This window comes from Cervus elaphus, chromosome 26, assembly GCF_910594005.1.
Source record: "Cervus elaphus chromosome 26, mCerEla1.1, whole genome shotgun sequence".
NCBI lineage: Eukaryota > Metazoa > Chordata > Mammalia > Artiodactyla > Cervidae > Cervus > Cervus elaphus.
The window spans coordinates 35,753,892-35,774,743 of NC_057840.1; the positions used below are offsets into that span (position 1 = coordinate 35,753,892).

At 43.0% G+C, this 20,852-nt stretch overlaps 1 protein-coding gene across 4 annotated transcripts in view; it reads right to left on the reverse strand.

Annotated features, from left to right (window-relative positions):
- Positions 1-641: 641 nt before the first annotated feature.
- The window catches only part of SYNE1 (spectrin repeat containing nuclear envelope protein 1), a 482,339-nt gene continuing 462,128 nt past the window's right edge, over positions 642-20,852 (reverse strand). For all 4 annotated transcript variants that reach the window (XM_043888326.1, XM_043888327.1, XM_043888325.1 and 1 more), the window contains 7 exons: positions 20,162-20,373; positions 16,730-16,930; positions 15,055-15,183; positions 13,006-13,218; positions 11,578-11,670; positions 10,106-10,164; positions 642-1,621 (listed from right to left, as the gene is read on the reverse strand). In XM_043888326.1, coding sequence (XP_043744261.1) covers positions 1,381-1,621; positions 10,106-10,164; positions 11,578-11,670; positions 13,006-13,218; positions 15,055-15,183; positions 16,730-16,930; positions 20,162-20,373 — 1,148 coding nt within the window. In that variant the 3' untranslated portion in view covers positions 642-1,380. The remainder of the gene's footprint in view (positions 1,622-10,105; positions 10,165-11,577; positions 11,671-13,005; positions 13,219-15,054; positions 15,184-16,729; positions 16,931-20,161; positions 20,374-20,852) is intronic.

The window sequence follows — 20,852 nt, forward strand, 5'->3', positions numbered from 1 at the left end:
GGGGCCTCAGTCAGGACATCACAGGTGGTTCCTCCAATTGTACAGGGAGAAAAGAAAAGAAAGGAGAATAGGAAAGGTATGAAAGATGCGGGGAGGCACCTGGGAGACAGCTGGGGAGATGTGCCTGGCTGTGGAAGGAGAAGGGAGAAGTTATCCAGAGTTCTCTCTGTCTAAATATGTACCTCTGTCCATCCTTTTTCCCTTTTGTTTTTAACATATGCTATGTTTCAGCTTCATTTATTCTACAAAAAAAAGAAAAGATAATTTAGGTTGCATTCTGGAGAAGGCAATGGCAACCCACTCCAGTACTCTTGCCTGGAAAATCCCATGGACAGAGGAGCCTGGTAGGCTGCAGTCCATGGGGTCGCTAGGAGTCGGACACGACTGAGCGACTTCACTTTCACTTTTCACTTTCATGCATTGGAGAAGGAAATGGTAACCCACTCCAGTGTTCTTGTCTGGAGAATCCCAGGGACAGGGGAGCCTGGTGGGCTGCCATCTATGGTGTCACACAGAGTCAGACACGACTGAAGTGACTTAGCAGCTTCAGCAGCAGCAGCAGGTTGCATTCTGAGAAGTGCCTGCTTAATAGGGAAATTTAGAGTCATTTCTTTAGGGGGGAAAAAAAACCACAGACAAGATATTTCATAGTATCTGTAATAAATGCAAATAAATTGATACAAACAAAACTTGGCTTTAGCAAACTGTACATACATAAATATCATTTCTTTTACTATAACATTCAACTTTTTTTCACATAAAGCCTTCCATGATTTTTATTTATTACATCCAATGTTTCTTTATACCTTTAAAAAAAAGTGCCTTTTAGATTTACAGCTTGTGCTTCTAATGCAAGGTTAGAACATCATGCCCCCAAAAGAAAACAAGGTAAAAAGGAAGCTGCCATATAAGCTCTTAAAAACTGTATGTTACAGGGTCTTCAAATCTCTTCAGTACTAGTTGGCTGGTAGATTGTTTGATGACAACATGGTGCTCAGGTTGCATCGCTTATTGAATGGATGGAGCAGCACCGTGAGAAAGCTGCCCAGATGGTCTCTGAAGTCCCTGCGAACACACAGGATGGGCCAAGGGCCCAGAGTTCACGTGTCCAGGGAACGGTAGAAATCTTGACTCTTTTTAGTGCTGAGGCTCAATCAAAATTTCTTCCCAGCTTCTGTCCTCTATGTGCTCTCCCCCATCACCGTTTACCATCACCTCCGAAGCCGTGATTTGCATGCATGGGATGCGGAGGTGAGCGACAGCTGCTGTACCGAGGGCATCCGCCAAGACTCACGTCCTCTCTTTGCTCGTTTGGGATTGCCCTGGGCCAAATTCCTCCTTAGGTGACCAGCAGCAAGCTGCCGAGAGCATCTGCTTGGTTCAGAGAGGAGGAGGGCCGTTTGTGTATCTGAGCATGGGGTGGAATGATCGGGCAAAATTGTTGGAGAGAGCACAACTGTAGTCTTCCTCTGACATTGGGACTAGGCAGGCCAGCCCAATGAGAAGCAGCAGCAGGAGCTGAAGGGGAAGAGCCGCTCGGAGGACTCTGAACAGGAAGGCTCGGCCGGACCGGGCTGGCCGAGGCTCAGAAAGGGAGGAATCGGAGCCACCTTTTATGGACCTGAGAGAAGAATCAACATCAATAACTCAAGTATCTCCAGTGTTGGGTGGATGCTGCTGTTTGCTTCCTCCCCTTTGGTTAGACCGAACACCACCCAACCTGGCAGTTAGCTGCCAGCTTTCTGCAGTAAACCCAGCTGATGAACACCACCCAACCAGGCAGTTAGCTGCCAGCTTTCTGCAGTAAACCCAGGTGATCTCCCCACCACCAAATGAAGAGTTGTTTGGAAACTGCACTGATGGAAGGCAGACATTTAGTTGGTTAAAGGTAACTAACTGGGTTCAAATTCCACCCCTCGATTTGGCAAAATCTTTTCCAACAAAGATGATTGCTCTACACACACCCCACCAGCATAAATTAAGTAGACCCGGGATAATTAAAATGTAGATGTTTGATGCAGTACATTTTTGGTGTAAGACTATCAAGAGCAACATTAGGCACAATTAGTGGCTGTTGGGATGATACAAGGTCTTCCTCCCGTCTAGCCTGTCCTGGACGTGCCAGAGTCCATGCAGCAAGGACAAGGACAGCTGCAGTCATTTTGCACAGACCCACAGAGTTGAATTAACCTTAGAGTATTCCCTGGTTTCATCTTGCACTGAGTCAGCAACTGGCCCTGACACTGGCAGATTCCAAAGCTGGAAGAATAAGCGTGGTGGTGGAGTCAGTCTACACAACGCTGGTGCTGAATGATACTGACTCCAGGGTGATCCTTCTGTCACTGGCTCCATCAATGTGGGAAACAGACACACTGTTTCTGAAGATAGATTGTGTCTTGAAGGCTCCTTCTAGACCCAATGTTCCGTTTTCCTATCTTCTTAAATTTCCCCATCTACTTTGAAACAGTGCGTTACAGATGAAGCATGAACTTCAGAATTCATAAGAAAGACTGCCTGTGAAATACGGAATATGGAAGTAGGTTCTGGGTGGGAGGTACTGCTTTTTCTTTGTAAGCATCCATTAATGTTTTGGTTACTAGTGGAGAAGAGGAGGAAAGCAATGATATTTACAAGAGGAATTGTATACACACACACACACACACACACACACACACACAACATTGCAGAAGCAGAAAGAACAGATGTACCAAGGAGACCCACTCCCCACACCTAGTCTGAATTCTCTAATGGTTTGATGGTAGGGGCATTGATTGTGAGACCACAGGAGAGGTATACAGGTATCAACACTGTATTGATCACTCTGTACCCTTATCTCATGAGAAAACACTGTCTCCAGCTACCTTGAAAGGAAAAGTGAAAGTCGCTCAGTCATGTCCGACTCTTTGAGACCCCAGGGATTATAATACAGTCCATGGAATTCTCCGGGCCAGAATACTGGAGTGGATAACCTTTCCCTTCTCCAGGGGGTCTTCCCAACCCAGGGATCGAACCCAGGTCTCCCGCATTGCAGGCAGATTCTTTGCCACCTAAGCCACAAGGGAAGCCCAAGAATACTGGAGTGGGTAGCCTATCCATTCTCCAGCAGATCTTCCTGACCCAGGAATTGAACTGGGGTCTCCTGCATCTCAGGCAGATTCTTTACCAACTGAGCTATCAGAGCTCCCTTATTAACCATTAATTTCGGAAGCCAGATTACACCGGTATCAGTGAGGAGCGGCACCAAAGAAAATGTTAAGATAAAAAACAGAAGTAATCCCCTTAAAAGGGAACAGAGGGACTACTCTTTCATTAAATTCACAAAGAAATATGTGAAACAAACAGTCTAGACCGGCCCTGTAGAAGCTCTGAGCAGCCGTGTACTATACTGGGTTTCTGCTGCATCTCTCAGAGCATGATCGACAAAAACAGATCTCTGGCCTTAATTGGGACTGTGTTCTTTTCCAGTCTACAAACCTTGAACAACTGACTTCATCTCTGTGCTACAACCTCTTCTTCAAATCCTTCAAATTAGACTAGACAGGCTTCCAACTTGCAAGCTCCATGTTTTATACACTTATGTCTTCCAGTAATTGGTGAATGTAAAGAGGTTACCAACTGGGAGGCCACAAGAGTTCAATCACCATCTAGTGGTCAAACTGATTAACTGTCCTCTGCTAGGACCGATACTCAGAAACACTGTATTTTGTGAAGATAAGTTCTGTGTGTGCATGCTCAGTCACCTCTGGCTCTTTGTGACCCCATAGACTGTAGCCCACCAGGCTCCTCTGTCCATGGGATTTCCCAGGCAAGAACACTGGAGTGTCTTGCCATTACCTTCTCCAGGGGATCTTCCTGACCCAGGGCATAAAAGAAGTCTGTCACATATCTATTAAAGAGAACTTTCTCTAGCTACCTAACTGTAAAATATTCGTGCTGAGATAAAGCCTTAGAGTAGCTAATCCATCTTCCGATTTTGTAGATAAATAACTAACAAAAGTTCACATTTACTCTTCTAACTGCTGGATAACAGAAGCATTTGTCTGTCACTTCATCCCCACAGCAGTCCTCGGTGTTCCTGTCCCACCTTCATTTTATAGTCGACATAAAGGAGGCACAGAGAAGTTAGGCAACCCACTCGAGGTTACACAGTTAGCATGGCATAGAATGAAAACTTCAACTCTGGTGTTCTAACTTTTAGAACTTAGGCTTTATAAATAGAGTAAATCACTTGCTCCAGTTGACAATTAAAGGAGGAGCTGTATGGACTTCCCTCGTGATCCAGTGGTTAAGACTCTGCCTTCCAATGCAGGGGACACAGGTTCGATCATGTGGGAATGAAGGTCCCACATGCTGCGAGGTGCAGCCAAAAAGTAAAAAAATATAAAAGGAAGAGCTCCAGCAGCATGTCTCTGTAATGTTTTGCTGTTTGGTGACATGAATGAAGGTCATCCAGGTCATATTTACATCACGGGTCTCTCCCATGCAGATGCAAAGAAGGCAATATCTTAAAATACTTGGAGGCAAGTGGTTTCCTCATGTCTCAAATGAATGCCTTTAACCATAAAGCCTCACAGGTTTTACAAAGACCACCAAGTCAGTATACGGACACAGGGGCATTCTACTTTGAGGCAACTGCACAACGTGGGCAAATAACTTAATCTCTCTGCCTTCAGTTTTCTCATTTGCAAAGATGAGAAAGCATTAATCTAAAAACTGTTTGGTTCTGACAGTTTATGAATTCAGTGGTTTAAAGTGTCTGGAGAAGGATGAGACAGCCACTCATGAGCTCTGGACTGAATGGCCTGAAAATAGGTCCTGGTGAATAATACTCTCCACCTGTCAGCTGTCCGATGACTTAAAAACACAAAAGAGAGCTCCACGTTTCCTTATTATTCAGCATCTAAATAAAATGAGGGAGATTTCAAACTGACTTTTTTCTTTAGGAGACACTTCAGGACATTAGGGATGGGCAGATTCACGCATATCATTCAGAATCTGACTGACAGAGTTGAACAGCCCGTTTGTCAATTATTAGCTTCTTTGAACAATTAAGCCAAAGATCGAGATCAAAACAAGGGCTACACATTGACCAGTCCACTCCCGAGAAAAGCAAGACAAGGTCACCATCTTTGGATGACAGGCTCAGATGCTGTAGAGTCTACTGGAGGACATGGTACATTTAACAGCATCAGAGCATTCTGTATTAACATTTAATCAGTGCAAGCTTTCTAATGTTGAAGAATGCCAACCTGGGGAGAAATAATGGGCTAAGACTGGGACAAAGAGAACACAGCGCTTAGTGATTTTCCATGCAGTTGACTGCTCTTGGAAATGTCCAGTTGGTCTACTGAAAACAATGCCACCCGCGTGGGGGCAATTACTAAGGATTCAACAAGTCCAAAGTTCTCTCTCCTTAGGATGAACCTGTCCCAGTGCTTCTAGTATTAATACTAGCAGGTTAATGACACCAAGGAAGTGAGTACTTTTAACATTTAATCTATTAATCTAAAATCAATTAAGTTTCAAGAGTCTTGGGGAATCTGACAGGAGGAAGAACAAAGACCTCTCACTCATCCCTCTCCAAGGTCCTTACTCCACAAACAGACGCGGTGGAGGCTGTGTTGACAGAGGAAAAAACTAAATGTGTAAGCTTGCTTAAGGAACTTAAATCAATGGAGATATTTTGGGTAACCTTGTCCTGCAAAAACATGCTTATTCTCTACAAGTAAACATTTATTTTATGACTTTTCTCACTCCCCTCGCTCATTCTAATTTGAGGGTAAAAAAACTGCCCAGGCATTGCTTCATTTCTTTCTCAAAATATGTGTAGTTGTGGGAATTCTGGCCATGGAATTCTCCAGGCCAGAATACTGGAGTGGGTAGCCGTTCCCTTCTCCAGGGGATCCTCCCAACCCAGGAATCGAACCCAGGTCTCCTGCATCGCAGGCAGATTTTTACTAGCTGAGCCACCAGGGAAGCCCATACCTATGAACACACCACAGCAAAGAAAGTCTCAGAAGGGCTGTGAGAAGCCCAAGGAGTGAGTGTGCATGCGGAGTGCGACTCATCTCAAAAATTTTATGTCACCAAGGAAATAAAATGGGTTAATTCTGTGCATACATCACTGAAACACAAATGAAAAGACACTTTCAACTCATTTTGTAACTTGTGAGCAAACTCTGGCAGCAGAAGAATAGAAAATTTTGTGAGGAAATATCAGGTTGTCCATGATCTTGTCTGTTCTTGTGTGAAAGGTCTTTATTCCCTGGGTATGTGGTTCAGAAGACAAATTTTCAGAATCAACTTAGGGTGTGTCTCCCCTTATTCCAAAATGAACATTCTGGCTGGTCCAAAGCTATCTCAGGCAGCCCACGGTAGCCCCAGCCCTGGAACTGTTGTCTAAAGTAACCCTCTTAAGGTGGTGCATTGGTAAAGAATCGCCTGCCACTGCAGGAGATGCGGGTTCAGTCCCTGAATCGGGAAGATCCCTTAGAGAAGGAAATGGCAACCCACTCCGGTATTCTTGTCTGGGAAATCCCATGGACAGAGGAGCCTGGCAGGCTATAGAGACCACGGGGTTGCAAAGAGTCAGACATGACTTAGCGACTGAATGCATATGCACGCACGCGCACACCCCCCCCCCCTCCACACACACACACACACTCATTAAGAGCCTGCGAGCTAGGATTCAGAGTAAGAGAGACCTGGTTTCAAATTCTACACCTTCATGCCTCTATTTCTTGATATCCTTGTCTATAAAATTGGGAATGAACATGCTGGGCGGATTAAATAAGGAAATGAGGTAACAGATATATAACGCTTAGCATGGTCCTTAGAATACACTAAATGCTAAATAAATGTCAGCAACTTATCATTCTTATCTGTATGATTAAAGCAAGGGTGTGCTGACTCACACCCTTAGGGATTTTACTAGATTCAGCCTTTGCTTCCAGGGAAATAGTCCTGATTTATAGCAGTACTTTCAAAGAGGTGATGTGTTTTTCCAAAGTGTCTTACTTGTTCCTGGGAAACACTGGGAATGCAGACCTCAAAATATAAAGGAAATATAGATGAGCCTGCCCCTATAACTAACTGTCCTACGCCAGGGTGTCCAGCTTGCCTCGGGGGGCAAGGTTGTTTTAGGCTGAGGCACTTTGAGAGCTTTGAATAAATAAATCCCCGACAGAAAAGACCTGAAAAAAAAATTCCACAAGAAATTGAACAGTGTTTACAGTGAGGCCCTCATGTACATGTAAAAATCCCACTGTGCCTGCCTAAATGCTCCCTTGACCAGATTTTAAAATGAGGCCATTTTTCCCTCTCTTTCAGTGTTTCAGCCAGTCATTTGCCACTTATTCTGTCTCAGCTCTTTGTGTAGAAGGTGCCAAAGACTAAAGACACCCAGGGAAGATTTACATGTTACAATTCTCAGCTTTGGAATGAAGTCATCATTTCCCTCTCTGCAGACTATGGAGGTGTTTTTCCTTTGCCTTGCAGGAAATTGGAGTAAAATCTTCCCATGTGTGCACTTCAACTAATCTAGAGTAGAATTTTGAAGAGTTATTGGCTCTCAGGTTAGATAATTTCAAATCGAAACTGGAGAAAAAGTGTCAGCTGGGCCATCATAAACCTGGCTTCAAAAAGCCATGCATCTTAAGTATGTTTAATCTCAAATATTGTGAATAGTTATTAGGAATGTATGCTTTCAAATGTTTAGAATATTAAAGAGTCTTGATTTAGGGGATCCCTAGATTCTGACATATTGCTATTCTTTTATGACAGGAACCATACTGTATTAATTTTGTGGGTCCTGGGCCTAAACATAGTAGGTATATGGTAAACACTGCTATCAATCCATTGTTAGGCCTAGAATATCAAGTAAGAGAACAGAGAACAATGGCTCTAGAATCAATCTGAAATATAAAGCAGGCAAACAACTGATACTCTTAATATCTGACTTTAAACTACAAAAATAATATAAGATCCTTCAAACGAATACCCAGCTTCTTTCAAGTCAGCCTCTTTGCTCTCAGAAAGAATACATGCCTAAAATTTTCCCATCACAGATGGCCGGGGTCAATGTTCTAAACTGTTTGTGCTTTGGCAATAACCTTTCAAGTCTGCTGGACCAGTGCAAGATCAAACACAAGGTAATCTCCAGTCCGATGTAAAGGAACACCGTGACAGCCGGATTGTGAGAGAAGTTAATTCTTTCCCAGCAGACTCTCCATGTTATTGTCCACGTGGGTGCACCCCAAAGAGAGGTACCAAGGAGGTAAGGATCCAAGAATGTTCAACCACAACCCGCCTGCCAAGGTGTTTGCCGACGTTTGCCGTCCAGGTGAGGATCATTTGTACTTCAGGTCCTGTAAGCAGCAAAGTGGACACCGTGCTGTGTGCTCAGAAAGATGTTAATAAACAGCGCCGGACAGAGCAGAGCTGAAGGCAGCTTGCGGATGTCACAGTGAGAACGTGGCTGTCCCAGCCGCAAAGCCCCGTTAGGAGACGTGTCGAAGCCCTTGCTGCCCTGAGAAATGAGGTCTTTGACGTTTCAGAAGGCCGGGTGGCTGTCTGAAAGAACATGGGAAACTGGGAACCAAAGGGCGGTTGCTACTAGTATGGATGCTGTTAATAACATAGGAGCTTTTCCCCTTCTCATCACCATCATTTATGTCAACTACAGAGTTGATCTCTGGTATCCTTAAAGGAACACTGTGGGGACAGGATGCCCCATCTCTGTTCATGACACATCAGTAATTTGTGGCGAGAAGATAGACTTTATGAAACAGGGCTCTCTATAGTACACGATGTCTTTTTTTTTATAGGGGGCCAAGAAAACATCAGCACACTTGGAGAAGCCCATGATGATCTTCAAAAATCCCTGTGAGTTTTTCTCCATTCGTGTTTTATTATTGATATTTTGTTACAGACTGAAAAAAAAAAAGCCCCACAAAACTGTCATCAAACCAAACCAAAGGGAAAAAAAAAAAAAAAAAAGCAAAACATAGTGAAGGGAAGCTTAAAACCAGAAAGCAGATCATGATCTGTTCTGTACTACACAGCTGAGTGGAAACGACCAGAAGCAAAGGCTGGTCCCTTTAGCACACAGCTGGAAAGCTAACACTCTTGACTCAGGGCCTGTTTACGCTTCCTCATCCCCCACCCTCCTTCCAGGAACTGAGATTCCAGCTCAGTGGTGAGACAAACCACTTTTAACAGTGAACTGCTGGCGACTGGAATGAAGAGTCAGCTTCCAAGGGCAGTATTTTCATTTTCAAAAAGTTGTCTGGGGAAATGGGAACTCATTGGTGGAAGGGCCGGGGGCACAGACATCACACCGACAACGAAGAAGGCAAAACATCGCTGACTGCAGAGACAGGGACTGTTGGAAGCCAGGCGTAAAGCAGAGTGGCAGCTGCGAGGAGGCTGTCTGGGGGTCCCCGGGCGGGGAGGGGGAGACTGACTGCTCTGCTCTTGTTTCCGGAGGGAAAGAGCTGGCGAGTGTCAGGAAGGTAAGTGTGTGTGCTGGCTGAAGAGGAGTTTTAGGAGAAGCAGAAGAGAGAAGGTGCTTATAAATTTTAAGTGATATCAAATTAGGACTTGCCATGTTGAGACTCCAAAACCCACCATCTGGATAAAACACGAAAATAAAATAAAAAGCTGGGGGTGTTAGTAGATTTTATTCAGATTTGTGGGTTCTGGGGATGGTAAAATAATTCATTGATCTATCACCTATCTTATTGTAAAATCTAGAAATAAAGAGGATGATAAAATTCTGCCATGAATTGAATGGCGCTGTGCCATCAGAGACGTCGAATCTTTACGAGGACACGGAAGTAAACACCATCGGATGAAAAGTACTGGATGGCCTATGTACAGTTAAACAAAATTTTGGTGGGGCCCAAATATTTTACGCTCTGAGATTTTCTTGTACTTTCCACTTAGAAAAGTCTCTCTCAATTTATTAGGAAAGGGTGTGGGACTGAAAAGAGTAGTTTCTCAACTACCCTGAGGCAGACCAAATATAGGCCTGACTAAATCATGGACAATTTTTATCATCCTCTTGGAGTTCTAGAACAGTGTGGAAACCAGGAGAATAAGGTACCTGCTATGTGGGCTGCTGACAGAGGGTCCAGGCTGTGAGACACTACATTTGCCTCGTGGCTGTTTGCAATGAACAGGGGTAAAGAAAGAAGAATGTTCAGTCCAGGCAAATAAAGACGAGCTACTGATGAAAATTAAACTAAAAGTGCAGCAAAGGAAATATAAATCAAATGAAATGATCAGTACCCATGAATCAAGGAAACTGGCTTTTCTTTGGTTGAAGAAGCAAAACCAATTAACATCTATATTATTCATCACTGAAGAAACATGGATGGTGGTTTGGGCATGTCTATCACAGTGGATACAATTCTCCCCCTTCTCATGATAAAAACATAAATGACTACACCACCCAAAGATCTCTGCATATTTCATTACAATAAATAATAACTGCAATATGTTATGTTACATATGTCAAATATACTTTACATATTTTTTCATCTTCCAGTACACTGGAACAATATTACAATTCTTGGCAGGTAGGTAAAAAATAATGATAAAGTGAGATTGTTCTGTGTATAGTGATGAAGACTCAATAAGTTAAATACTCAAATAAAGGCTAAAATTTGATTCGAAAAGCCAGTATTCCTTCACATTCTTAAACTAGGATCTATAGGAAACTAGTGAATGTAGTAAAAAAAAAAAAATTCTAAAAAGATAATAACATTTATCAGCATAGGATTTAAGTGTTTATAACAAAAAAAATACAAATGAAATCAATATTTCTAAAAAGTAAAGAAATGGAATGATAATCAAAGTGAATATAATCATAAAGCCAGACCAAAAAAAAAATAATAATAACAAAACAAAAAACGAGCCTCTAATTACACAGAGAAATCAAGGTAGAGAGGGAAGCAGGGGCCAAAACTGGTCTTTTCTTCCTCATGGTGTGCCCCATAACAGGCCTTGTGTGTGGGTCATCTTGAGCTGGTGCCACTCTGGGGGCAATACAATCACAGAAAACCTTCAAGACCACTTTCAGGAGCTTCTCTGCTTGAGAGTCAACAGAGCCCCCGTTGGTCTTATAAACGCAATGGTCTCATGAGATGCTCGGTTCTGTCCACCTCTGCCCGAGGCGCCCCTTTATGTGGAGCCTACCTTTCTGAGGTGGACTGTGGCGGTGGTGGTTTGAAGGGAGGGGCCGCCAAAGGGACAAGGAGGGGGCACTGTTCTACTAGAAATGGCCCTTGGAGCAAGAAAAATAATTTGTCTCCCTGCTTATGAACCGCAACGTTGAACCCTGATTCTTCTGAAAAACAGAACTGCTCCTTTCGCTCCTGAGCGTTTGTGGAGAGGGTTCAAGGCAGGGCTGAGGAAACGGAGCTCTTCTGTGTCCCACCGAGGGATACCCCCACGCTGCCCGGGGACCCCTGCTCTGCAAGGGGAGAGCCCCTGGACCCTGAGTCGGGTACAAAGGCCGTCGCGCCCCCGTGTTCCCTCCCTTGGGCCAACAGAAAGTGACCCCTGGGAAGTTACCGTTTTCTGTCTGTTTGGGGTACTTCTTCCCGAGGTAGGACTCACAGATCCCGAGGTGTCCAGTTCGTCAGCAGAAGACCAGGAAGACAGGTCCTACGTGAGAAACAGATGCTCTTAACGATGCCACGTCCCAGAGCCATGACGGCTTTGTGATCTGCAAAGTATTTCCCACCCCATCCTCATCCTGGGGAAAAAGAGAAGGGCAGGAATAGAAACACAGATGCAGAAAAGACATGTGTGGACGTGGCGGGGGTGGGGGGCACACCGGATGAACTGGGAGATTAGGACTGGCATAAATCGTGACCATGTGTAAAACAGGCAGCTCGTGGGACTCTGCCGTATACCGCAGGGAGCTCAGTGCTCTGTGGTGACCTCGAGGAGTGGGATGGGTGTGGAGGGTGGGAGGGCGGTCCATGAACGAGGGGATGTGTGTATGCACATAGCAAATATAACACTGTGAAGCAACTATACCCCAGTTTAAGAAACAAACAAAAAATAGAATTGGGCAGTTGCAGGAAAAACAGAACCTAATTCTTCCAGAGCGTTGGGCTTTCCTGGTTGTGCGTTGGGGCCTTCCGGAAAATAGAAGTTTTTATTTATTTAATAGCTATGTTCTAATAGCTAGGTATTTAATAGCTCTGTCATGACTGGGTCACTTGAAGCTTTATTATTTCTCAGTGATGGGAATGGACTGACGTGAAGTGGGTGATGGAATCTGCCTTAGAGCTCCAGGGTGATCAGGCTGGAGGGACACCGCGTCGGTCATCCAGGAGCCACCCTTTTTAGCATCAGAGAAACTGTCCTGTTTCTGGCACCTGCTGTTACTGGGAGTAGATAGTTCTTTTGCCTGCAGTGTGTTTGTGTGTTCAGGACAGGATTTCATAAGTAAATGCCTGAAGTCTCACCTGCAAAAGCATTTCTTAAAACCAGCAATATTACCACAATGTAGTAGATTTACCAACAAGTAAAGAGATAAACAAACAAGCAAATAGATAAATAAATAAAAGTTAGTAGAGAACACTCCTTATGACTTAACTGTCATCTATGTCAGGCGAATTCATGCCTCCTAAGGTCTGAATATGAAACTCACGTGCACCAGCTGCTTGTGACCTCCTCTCGCTGTGTTAATGAAAGCACATGCCTTCTTAAGCTGGGTAAAATAAAATGCCACAATAGTGGTGCTAACAGGGTCAGCAGTAACAGTTAAAGAGGATTTTTGGATGTAGCAGAATCAAAAGTAGTGTCTTATTATGAAAGTTTCCGAGTCGCTTTTTTATTTTGAGACAGATTTGTAAGAGCAGTGATTGAGAGAAAAGACACTCTATTCTGACAAGTACTCCATTCAGAGGCTTTCTGAAATGGATAAAGATGGTGCTTGTTTGGTCTCCTGCAGGAAATTTGACACAATGATGTCTGTTGAGAGCTTACCTGCTGACTGCTTGACATGTCTAGTAACTTCTCCAGCTCCTTGATATGACGACTGACCTCCTTCAAGAGAAGTTTGAGTCGATTTCCAATCACGTGGACTTTTTCTTTGGCTTCTAAACAGTCTGTGCCTTCAGCATTCACCAACAGCTGGCAAGACATGTCTTGCAGCGAGGCCACTTTGAGTTGAGATTCCAACAGCTCATGCCTTATTTGCTAAGAATACAATAAAAAAATATTTTCCTAAGAATTTCTGATACTTGGAGAAAGTCCCCAGGTGCAGGGTGACATCACTTTAACTCTTGACAATTATACCCAAGCATCACACGAGGAAGGCTATAGCAGCCATGACCTTTGGGGATCAGGGACCTATGTTCTAATCCTACCTCTCCCAAAAAGCATCCTATACAATCCTTGAGCCTTTCTGATCTCAGTTTTCTCATTTGGTGGTGATTGTTTTTCAGTCACTAAGTCATGTCCAACTCTTTGTGACCCCATGGACTGCAACATGCCAGGCTCCCCTGTCCTTCACTATCTCCCAGAGTTGGTTCAAATGCACATCTATTGTGTCTGTGATGCTATCTAACTGTCTCATCTTCCTCCACCCCCTTCTCCTCCTGCCCTCAATCTTTCCTAGCATCAGTCTCTTTTCCAATGAGTTGGCTCTTCAAATCAGGTGGCCAAAATATTTGAGCTTCAGCTTCGTCATCAGTCCTTCCAATGAGTATTCAGGGTTGATTTCCTTTAGGTAAAATGGTGATATTAATTCTTGCCTGGTCCACAGTATTATAGGAAGGTTCATATTGGTGAATGTATGTCAAATTATTTAAAAATAAAGTATTATGCAAATGAGACATAAAATATTCATTTAAAAAGAAAAGTAAAACTAACATATAAATGCAGAAAAACAGCTTGGTTGAGCTATACTCTGATAACTATTTGAGACTTTTAAAAAGGTATACGGGTGATTCATCACTCACAATTTAATGTCTGAGGTCAAAAGTCTGGTAAAAATGTAGCTGCATAGCTATTTCCTCTTAGGTTTCTAAGACCTTTATAGTACTGAACTAAAAGCTGCCAATTCTGTTGGTTAGGTCATTGTGAGTGTTAAATGTTAAGAAATAGCATTTTAAAAATACAGAAAGTGACAAAATGCAAATTATTTCCTCCTAATGGAACTCAAATATGCTTCCTTATCTTCCATAAAACCATGTAAGTATTTGGCACATTATATCGTCCAAAGTTCTTTGCATAAGAATCTACACAAAAATCCTGCAAATATCCCTTTGAATTTAGTACTAGAAAATGTTTCCTATTCCTTGAGAACTAGTATGTTTTCTTTTTGCCAGGTAATGAAAATCATTTAACTTACCATGTTTCCCTTGTCTTAGATTTCAGAAAACTTGATGCTGAGGTTGAATCTACATACTTAATTCTTCTCAAGAATCCTTAATGGTCTCTATTTTAATAGATTCTCTATTTTAATAGATTTAATGTCCTTTTATTATCAGTTACCCGAAATAGTCTTGGGACATAGATTGAACATATAAAGTTTAAATTAGAAATAAATTGAAAATAAGCATAGAGTTGCCTTGATAAAAACAGGCTAATTAAGATGAAGACCATCTGAGGACTTCCTTGGTGGTACAGCAGTTAAGACTTCGCCTTCCAGTGCAGGGGATATGGGTTTGATCCCTAGTCAGGGAGCTAAAATTCCACATGCCTCTTGGCCAAAAAATCAAAAACATTAAAAAGAAGCAAGATTATAACAAATTCAATTAAGACTTTAAAACAATGTCTCAGAAAAAAAACTTTTTACAAAAGTCTATTAAAAAATTAGCTAAAAAAAAAAAGAAGACAGATTTTTAGATGAGCAATGGCTTTAGAACAAGATTCTAAAGCCAGCATATGACATCTTCTATGCACATGCTTGCTTCACAGAGCTGAGAAATCATGAGGGGTAAAGAAAGACTAAGAGACTACAACATAAAAGGTAAATAAGTAGAACCACCTATAACATAAGCAGAGGCCATCCAAATCCACATATCTTACCTTAAGCTGTTTGTGATGGTCCTGAAGTATTTCTGCATCAAGGTTAGAATCAATGGGAACAATTTCATTTTTCCTTCTGTCAATGTTCTCCAGCATAAGAAGCAAACCATGACTCATTTCATGAAAATCCTATGGGGGGAAAAAAAAAAATATATATATATATATATATATGCATATAATATATATATAATATATATGTGGAGCATATATATATATAATATATATATATGGAGCATATAATATATATATAATATATATATATATATATGGAGCATAAAATCATTCTGAATGAGACATTTTTCTTTCCCTCACAGCTTAATTATCCATGTATTACAATTCCTACCATCGGTTTTCAGATCTTCTACACAACTCCTTTCTAAGCAAGGCACTGAAGTTATTGTAATTATCTGAGTTCATGTTCTTACCAAAAAGCATCTAATTTATTATTCCAGGGAAAAATTAGACAAGGAAAACTGGCATCAAATACTGAATTCCTAGGGCTCTACCACAGATTGGAGAGAAGAACTCTCCTCCTCTCTCTTCCTCCTGTATTCAAATCTTCCCAACATTAAAAAATATATATTTATTTATTTGTCTGTGCTGGGTTTTAGTTGTGGCATACGGGAGCTAGCTCACTGACTAAGGATCGAACCCAGGATCCCTGCACTGGGAGCATGGAGTCTTAGCCACTGGACCACCAGGAATGTCCCCAAATCTTTCCATCTTTGAAGGCCTAAATTCAATCCCTTCTCTCCACATATCAATGTGTTCATTTAATCAAGGTATGGTTATGGAAGATCTCCATGGTGGGAGACGCTACAGTAAAGATGGGGGAAACCACAGCTTGGGTACCTGCTTTGAAGCAGCCATTACTCTTGGGGACACCTACAATCCTGGAATACAGGCTTCCCATCCTGCTCAGATTCTAACCCAAACTCCTGGCCCTGCCCACAAAGCCCTGCATGATCTGTCTCCTGACCACCTCCCGGATCTTTCCTGTCCATTCCTTCCTCTCTGATCACACTGGCCTCCTTCTGTCCTTGAAGATGCTTAACCCTTTCCTGCTTCTGAGACTTGCCACTTGCTTGACCTTCCTCATGGCAACATCCTTCCAGTGTCAGCTCAAACATTCATACAACTTCCCTGCTCACCATTCCAAAGTGCTTCCATTTGGTTACCCTTATCATCACCTGGAAATAGCTTCGTTAAGTATTTATTTGCATTTTTGTTGTCCATCTTCCCCAACAAAAGCAGAGGCTGGGCTGTATCCTGCCTGCTTAGTGCAGTGTCTGTCAAGTCTGTAAATACCGGGCAAGTAACTGTGGTCTGAATGAATGGGCAAATATTTGTAATGCTCACTTGGATGTCTCCTAATGTGCTCAGAAAACATCTTTTGAATGAATAAATGAATGAGTCAAAGGAGGAATGGTGAGGCTGAGATAAACGGATGGGAATAGTCTCTTGCAATTTCTAAAGGAGATGGGTCTTTCAACTCTGGGTCATATGTACACACTCTCCAGTAAAATGAAAACTGGGCACAAAGTTATTTCTCACATGAACACTGACTTTGGGAAGTAACTGCATCCCTCTAGTGATCTTGAGAAATTGAGTCATAGACTCAGCCACACGGGAAATGTTGGATTCTGGAGCGTGGCCTGCCCAAAGCCCCACAGACCTGGCACTGCATGAGCGCGTCCTGGAGAAGACCCCGCCACTCCTCCAGCAGGGAGCACACACGGTCCCACCGCCCATTCATCTGGGACAAGCGGTCCTGAAGATCCTGGCTCTCCTCCTGGCCGGTCTGAGTGAACTCGGAGCTGCACAGATGGATGGAGAGGACGATGGCTTTGCGGTGGTCCACAGCTTTCTGGAGCTCCTGCAAAGAGAAAGGAGAACAATCAAACAAGGAAAACAACAATAAAAATGTTAAAGAGATATAGTCTGAGACCTTTGGAAATGCTTCACCCAAATTAAAAAGATCCATTAATTAACACTGGCCTTAGCAGGATGGCTAAGGTACACACCACTGGGGACCACACTGGAGCTAAAGGAATTGGATCAGATATATACTTACTGACATAAATGGATCTTAAGAAAATATAGTTGTAAGTGAAAGAGTCATAAACAGATTGCTGTAGGTTACAAAACAGCATTTATGCAATTTAAAATATATTGTGCACACACAAATCCACATTTTTCAGGAATACATGTGAGAAAAGAATTAAAATTTTGGAATGGTTGCTATGGGTTTGAGGAATGGGGATTAAGAAACAGTGGGAGAAAAGGAATAGATAAATAAAATTAAGGAACTTTGCAGGAAGCAAAGATGATCCTGGGCAGTGAACTTAAGAGTACAATGAACTCAGCCCCTATCATGGGAGTCCAACAACAAACCAACCAAAACAAACCAAACACAATATCGTCCAACAGTTCTGAGCAGCAGGAAATGTGCTCTTAGTTCCAGCGTACAAATTCAATTTCATTAGACTAATGCTACTCATTGGGCTCCAGAATCACTGTGGACAGTGACGGCAGCCATGAAATTAAAAGACGCGTGCTTCTTGGAAGGAAAACATAGCAAACTAAGACAACATATTAAAAAGCAGAGATATCACTTTGCTGACAAAGGTCCATATAGTCAAAGCTATGGTTTTTCCAGTAGTCCTATATGGATGTGAGAGTTGGACCAAAAAGAAATCTGAGTGCTAAAGAACTGATGCTTTCAAATTGTGGAACTGAAGAAGACTCTTGAGAGTCCCTTTGGACTGCAAGGAGATCAAACCAGTTAATCCTAAAAGAAATCAACCCTGAGTATTCATTGAAAGGGCTGAGGCTGAAGTTGAAGCTCTAATACTCTGGCCATCTGATGCTAAGAGCCAACACACTGGAAAAGACTAGGAAGGATTGAGGGCAGGAGGAGAAGAGGGTGACAGAGGATGAGATGGCTGGATGGCATCATAGACTCAATGGACATGAGTCTGAGCAAACTCTGGGAGACAGTGAAGGACAGGGAAGCCTGGTGTGTTGCAGTCCAGGGGGTCGCAAAGAAACAGACATGACTTAGCTGCTGAACAACAATGCTACTTAAAGTTGTGCACACAGGTATGAAATGCAACTCGTGGTAAGAAAGCAGATTCCCAGGCCCTGGCCTCCAGCTGTTCTGACTTCACCAGCACCGACAGTCAGTGGTCCACAGCCTGAGAACACTGCGTCTGCCACAGGCCAGACTTTTTGAGATGATAAAGAGAATAAATAGTATTTCATCAGCTAACAAATTTAGCTTGGTTTCACAAAAAACAAAACAAAAACAAACAGGTGACTGATGTGTCACTGTGTGTATTTCCCCAAAATCTAGAACTAAATTTCAAGAACTTGAGTACAAGGTTATATATTAATCACTGAATATCTTGGTACTATTTAAATGCTCCCAGATCAAGGTAGGGTCAGTGACCCTACAGATCACATCTACTCAGGCTACATTTTCTGATAATTCTCACCATTTCTGTTATGTTCCCAACATGTCTTAATTTTCACTTTTAAGTGGATTCTTAACATGCCATGATATAGAGTCAACACAGAAACAGCACAAAAATCCACAAATATTGTAGAAAGTACTAGGTTATTCCACATATTTATCCTCAGAAAACAGACAGGAAAGATGGGGAGGGATGCATAAGAGGGTGGCTTTTTCTTATAATGTATCATGTAGGCTGACTTTCAAGGTCTCATTTTTTGCATTCTGATCTCACTTAGGTCTCAGACTCTGGCCAGTGTTTGCTTCATCAACCTTTTAAGGAACTGATTATGATGCAACACTGCCTTACATTTTCCTGGAGAGACACTCAAGTAATTTAAGCACTCTAAAAAAAAAAAATGTAATCCAGAGAACGTAAACTGCATCTCCCATCTGATGCTTCATCTTGAAATTGATGGGGCTGGCACAGAGGCTACTCTATAAGAAGTCTGAGCAGTGGTCAGGAAGACTCACTTCACTGTTTGAAAATTTAAAACAAAATAACAGGTAAAACAAGGCAGAAAACCATCAGCCCCAAAGAAAACCAGCATACACAGAAACCAGGGAGACACAAAGACAGTGTGCTTTGCTTAATGCTTGAGCCCAGAGGGCCCAGTAGCTACATCTGAGGAAGAACACAGCTTGACGTTCTCCAAACAAAAAGGCAGGCCCAAGAGAGCTATTAAGAAGACACTGAGCTCTCCAAGCATAGGATGCTTACAAAAGTCTCCACATATCAATGCATCTCAATAGCTGGGCTGAGGAGGATTTTTAAGCTCTAGAGAGGGAGTTAGAGAAGGTTATCTTCTGTACTATACCCAACAAGGTCAAAATCAAATGGAAATGTCACGCATTTCAGCAGGATTACTCTACAGGTTCTGTTTAGTTGGATTCATGACACTGAAAATTGCTTCTGCCACTATGATAATCTATTTCAGAAGTTCTGCTGATTCCAGAATGACAAGTGGCTTCCTTTGGTCTCCACAAACTCACACGTATACAATCTGGGAGAGGCTTCCTCTCTGGCTCTAGATAGCCTTGTAGGACCCTGGCCATAGCTGTGTTTCTCTCAAAAGAGGTTAACTAGGTCCCAGAGGTACCTGGAGGTTTTATGCAATTTTAACTGGTCATTAAATCATGATTATTTTCATGAGGGGCTTCCCTGGTGGCTCGGATGGTAAGAATCCGCCTGCAAGGCAGGAGACATGCATTGGGTCCCTGGGTTGGGACAATCCCCTGGAGAAGGAAATGGCTACCCACTCCAGTATTCTTTCCTGGAAAATTCCACGGACAAGAGGAGCCCGTGTGCTACAGTTCATGGGGTCTCAGAGTTGGACGTGATTGAGTGACTAACACACACATACATTTTTATGGGACTGGTTCTGCAACTCAGTCCAGCTCTCAACCCTTCCAAGCCTTCCTAGGAACACTCTGATTCCGGATGGCTGGGGAAACATTCGTGTCCCTTTCCACCAACCACTGGCGCACTGCTATGTGAGCATGTAACAGCCAGGGCTGGAGTTTTTCATCTGACCGGGCCCTCCACGTGGCAGCGCTGTGTCTGGCGCCGTGGGAAAGGCCGAGGGCAGCTACCTTCAGCTTCTGGATTTGGAGCGCGATGGACTGGATGTCCGTGCTGAGCTGTAGGCGCTGAAGCTGCTCCAGGTCGCCCTCCGTCTCCCGCAGCCAGGTCAGAACGCTGCTCAGGTCTGAGTCCAACTGCTGCCTCCTCTGCGGCTTCTGTTTCATCCTCAGCTCCTTGCTCAGGGCCTCTGCCTGGATGAGTTCCCAGCGGTCAATCACACCTGGCAAGACAGGACACACACAGGAAAGCGAGGGGTTTTCCTCCATGCGGAATGTTTAGGATGCTTGAAACCGACATGTGGGCTAACTTTAAAACAGAAAAGAAAGTAACGCCACTGGGCATTTCTATTGCTGTCAGCTGTTGGTAACAGTATAGTGTGTCTTTCCTATCTGCATTTTTTACAGTGATGGGGAAGAAAAAATCAGCTACATAAGATTTAACACTGTAAAGAGATTGATGAAGTGATAGCATTAAAGTGAGTGAACACTGGGACTTCCCTGGTGGTCCAGTGGCCAGGACTCCCTGCTCCCAATGAGGCTGGCCTGAGTTTGATCCCTGGTCAGGGAACTAGATCCTGCATGCTGCAACTAAGACCTGGGGCAGCCAAAATCAATACATACAGAAATATAAAAAAAAAAAAACACAACACAATAAAGTTGGTGAAGATAACTTTCAGTTCCTGGTTTCTTTCTGCAATAG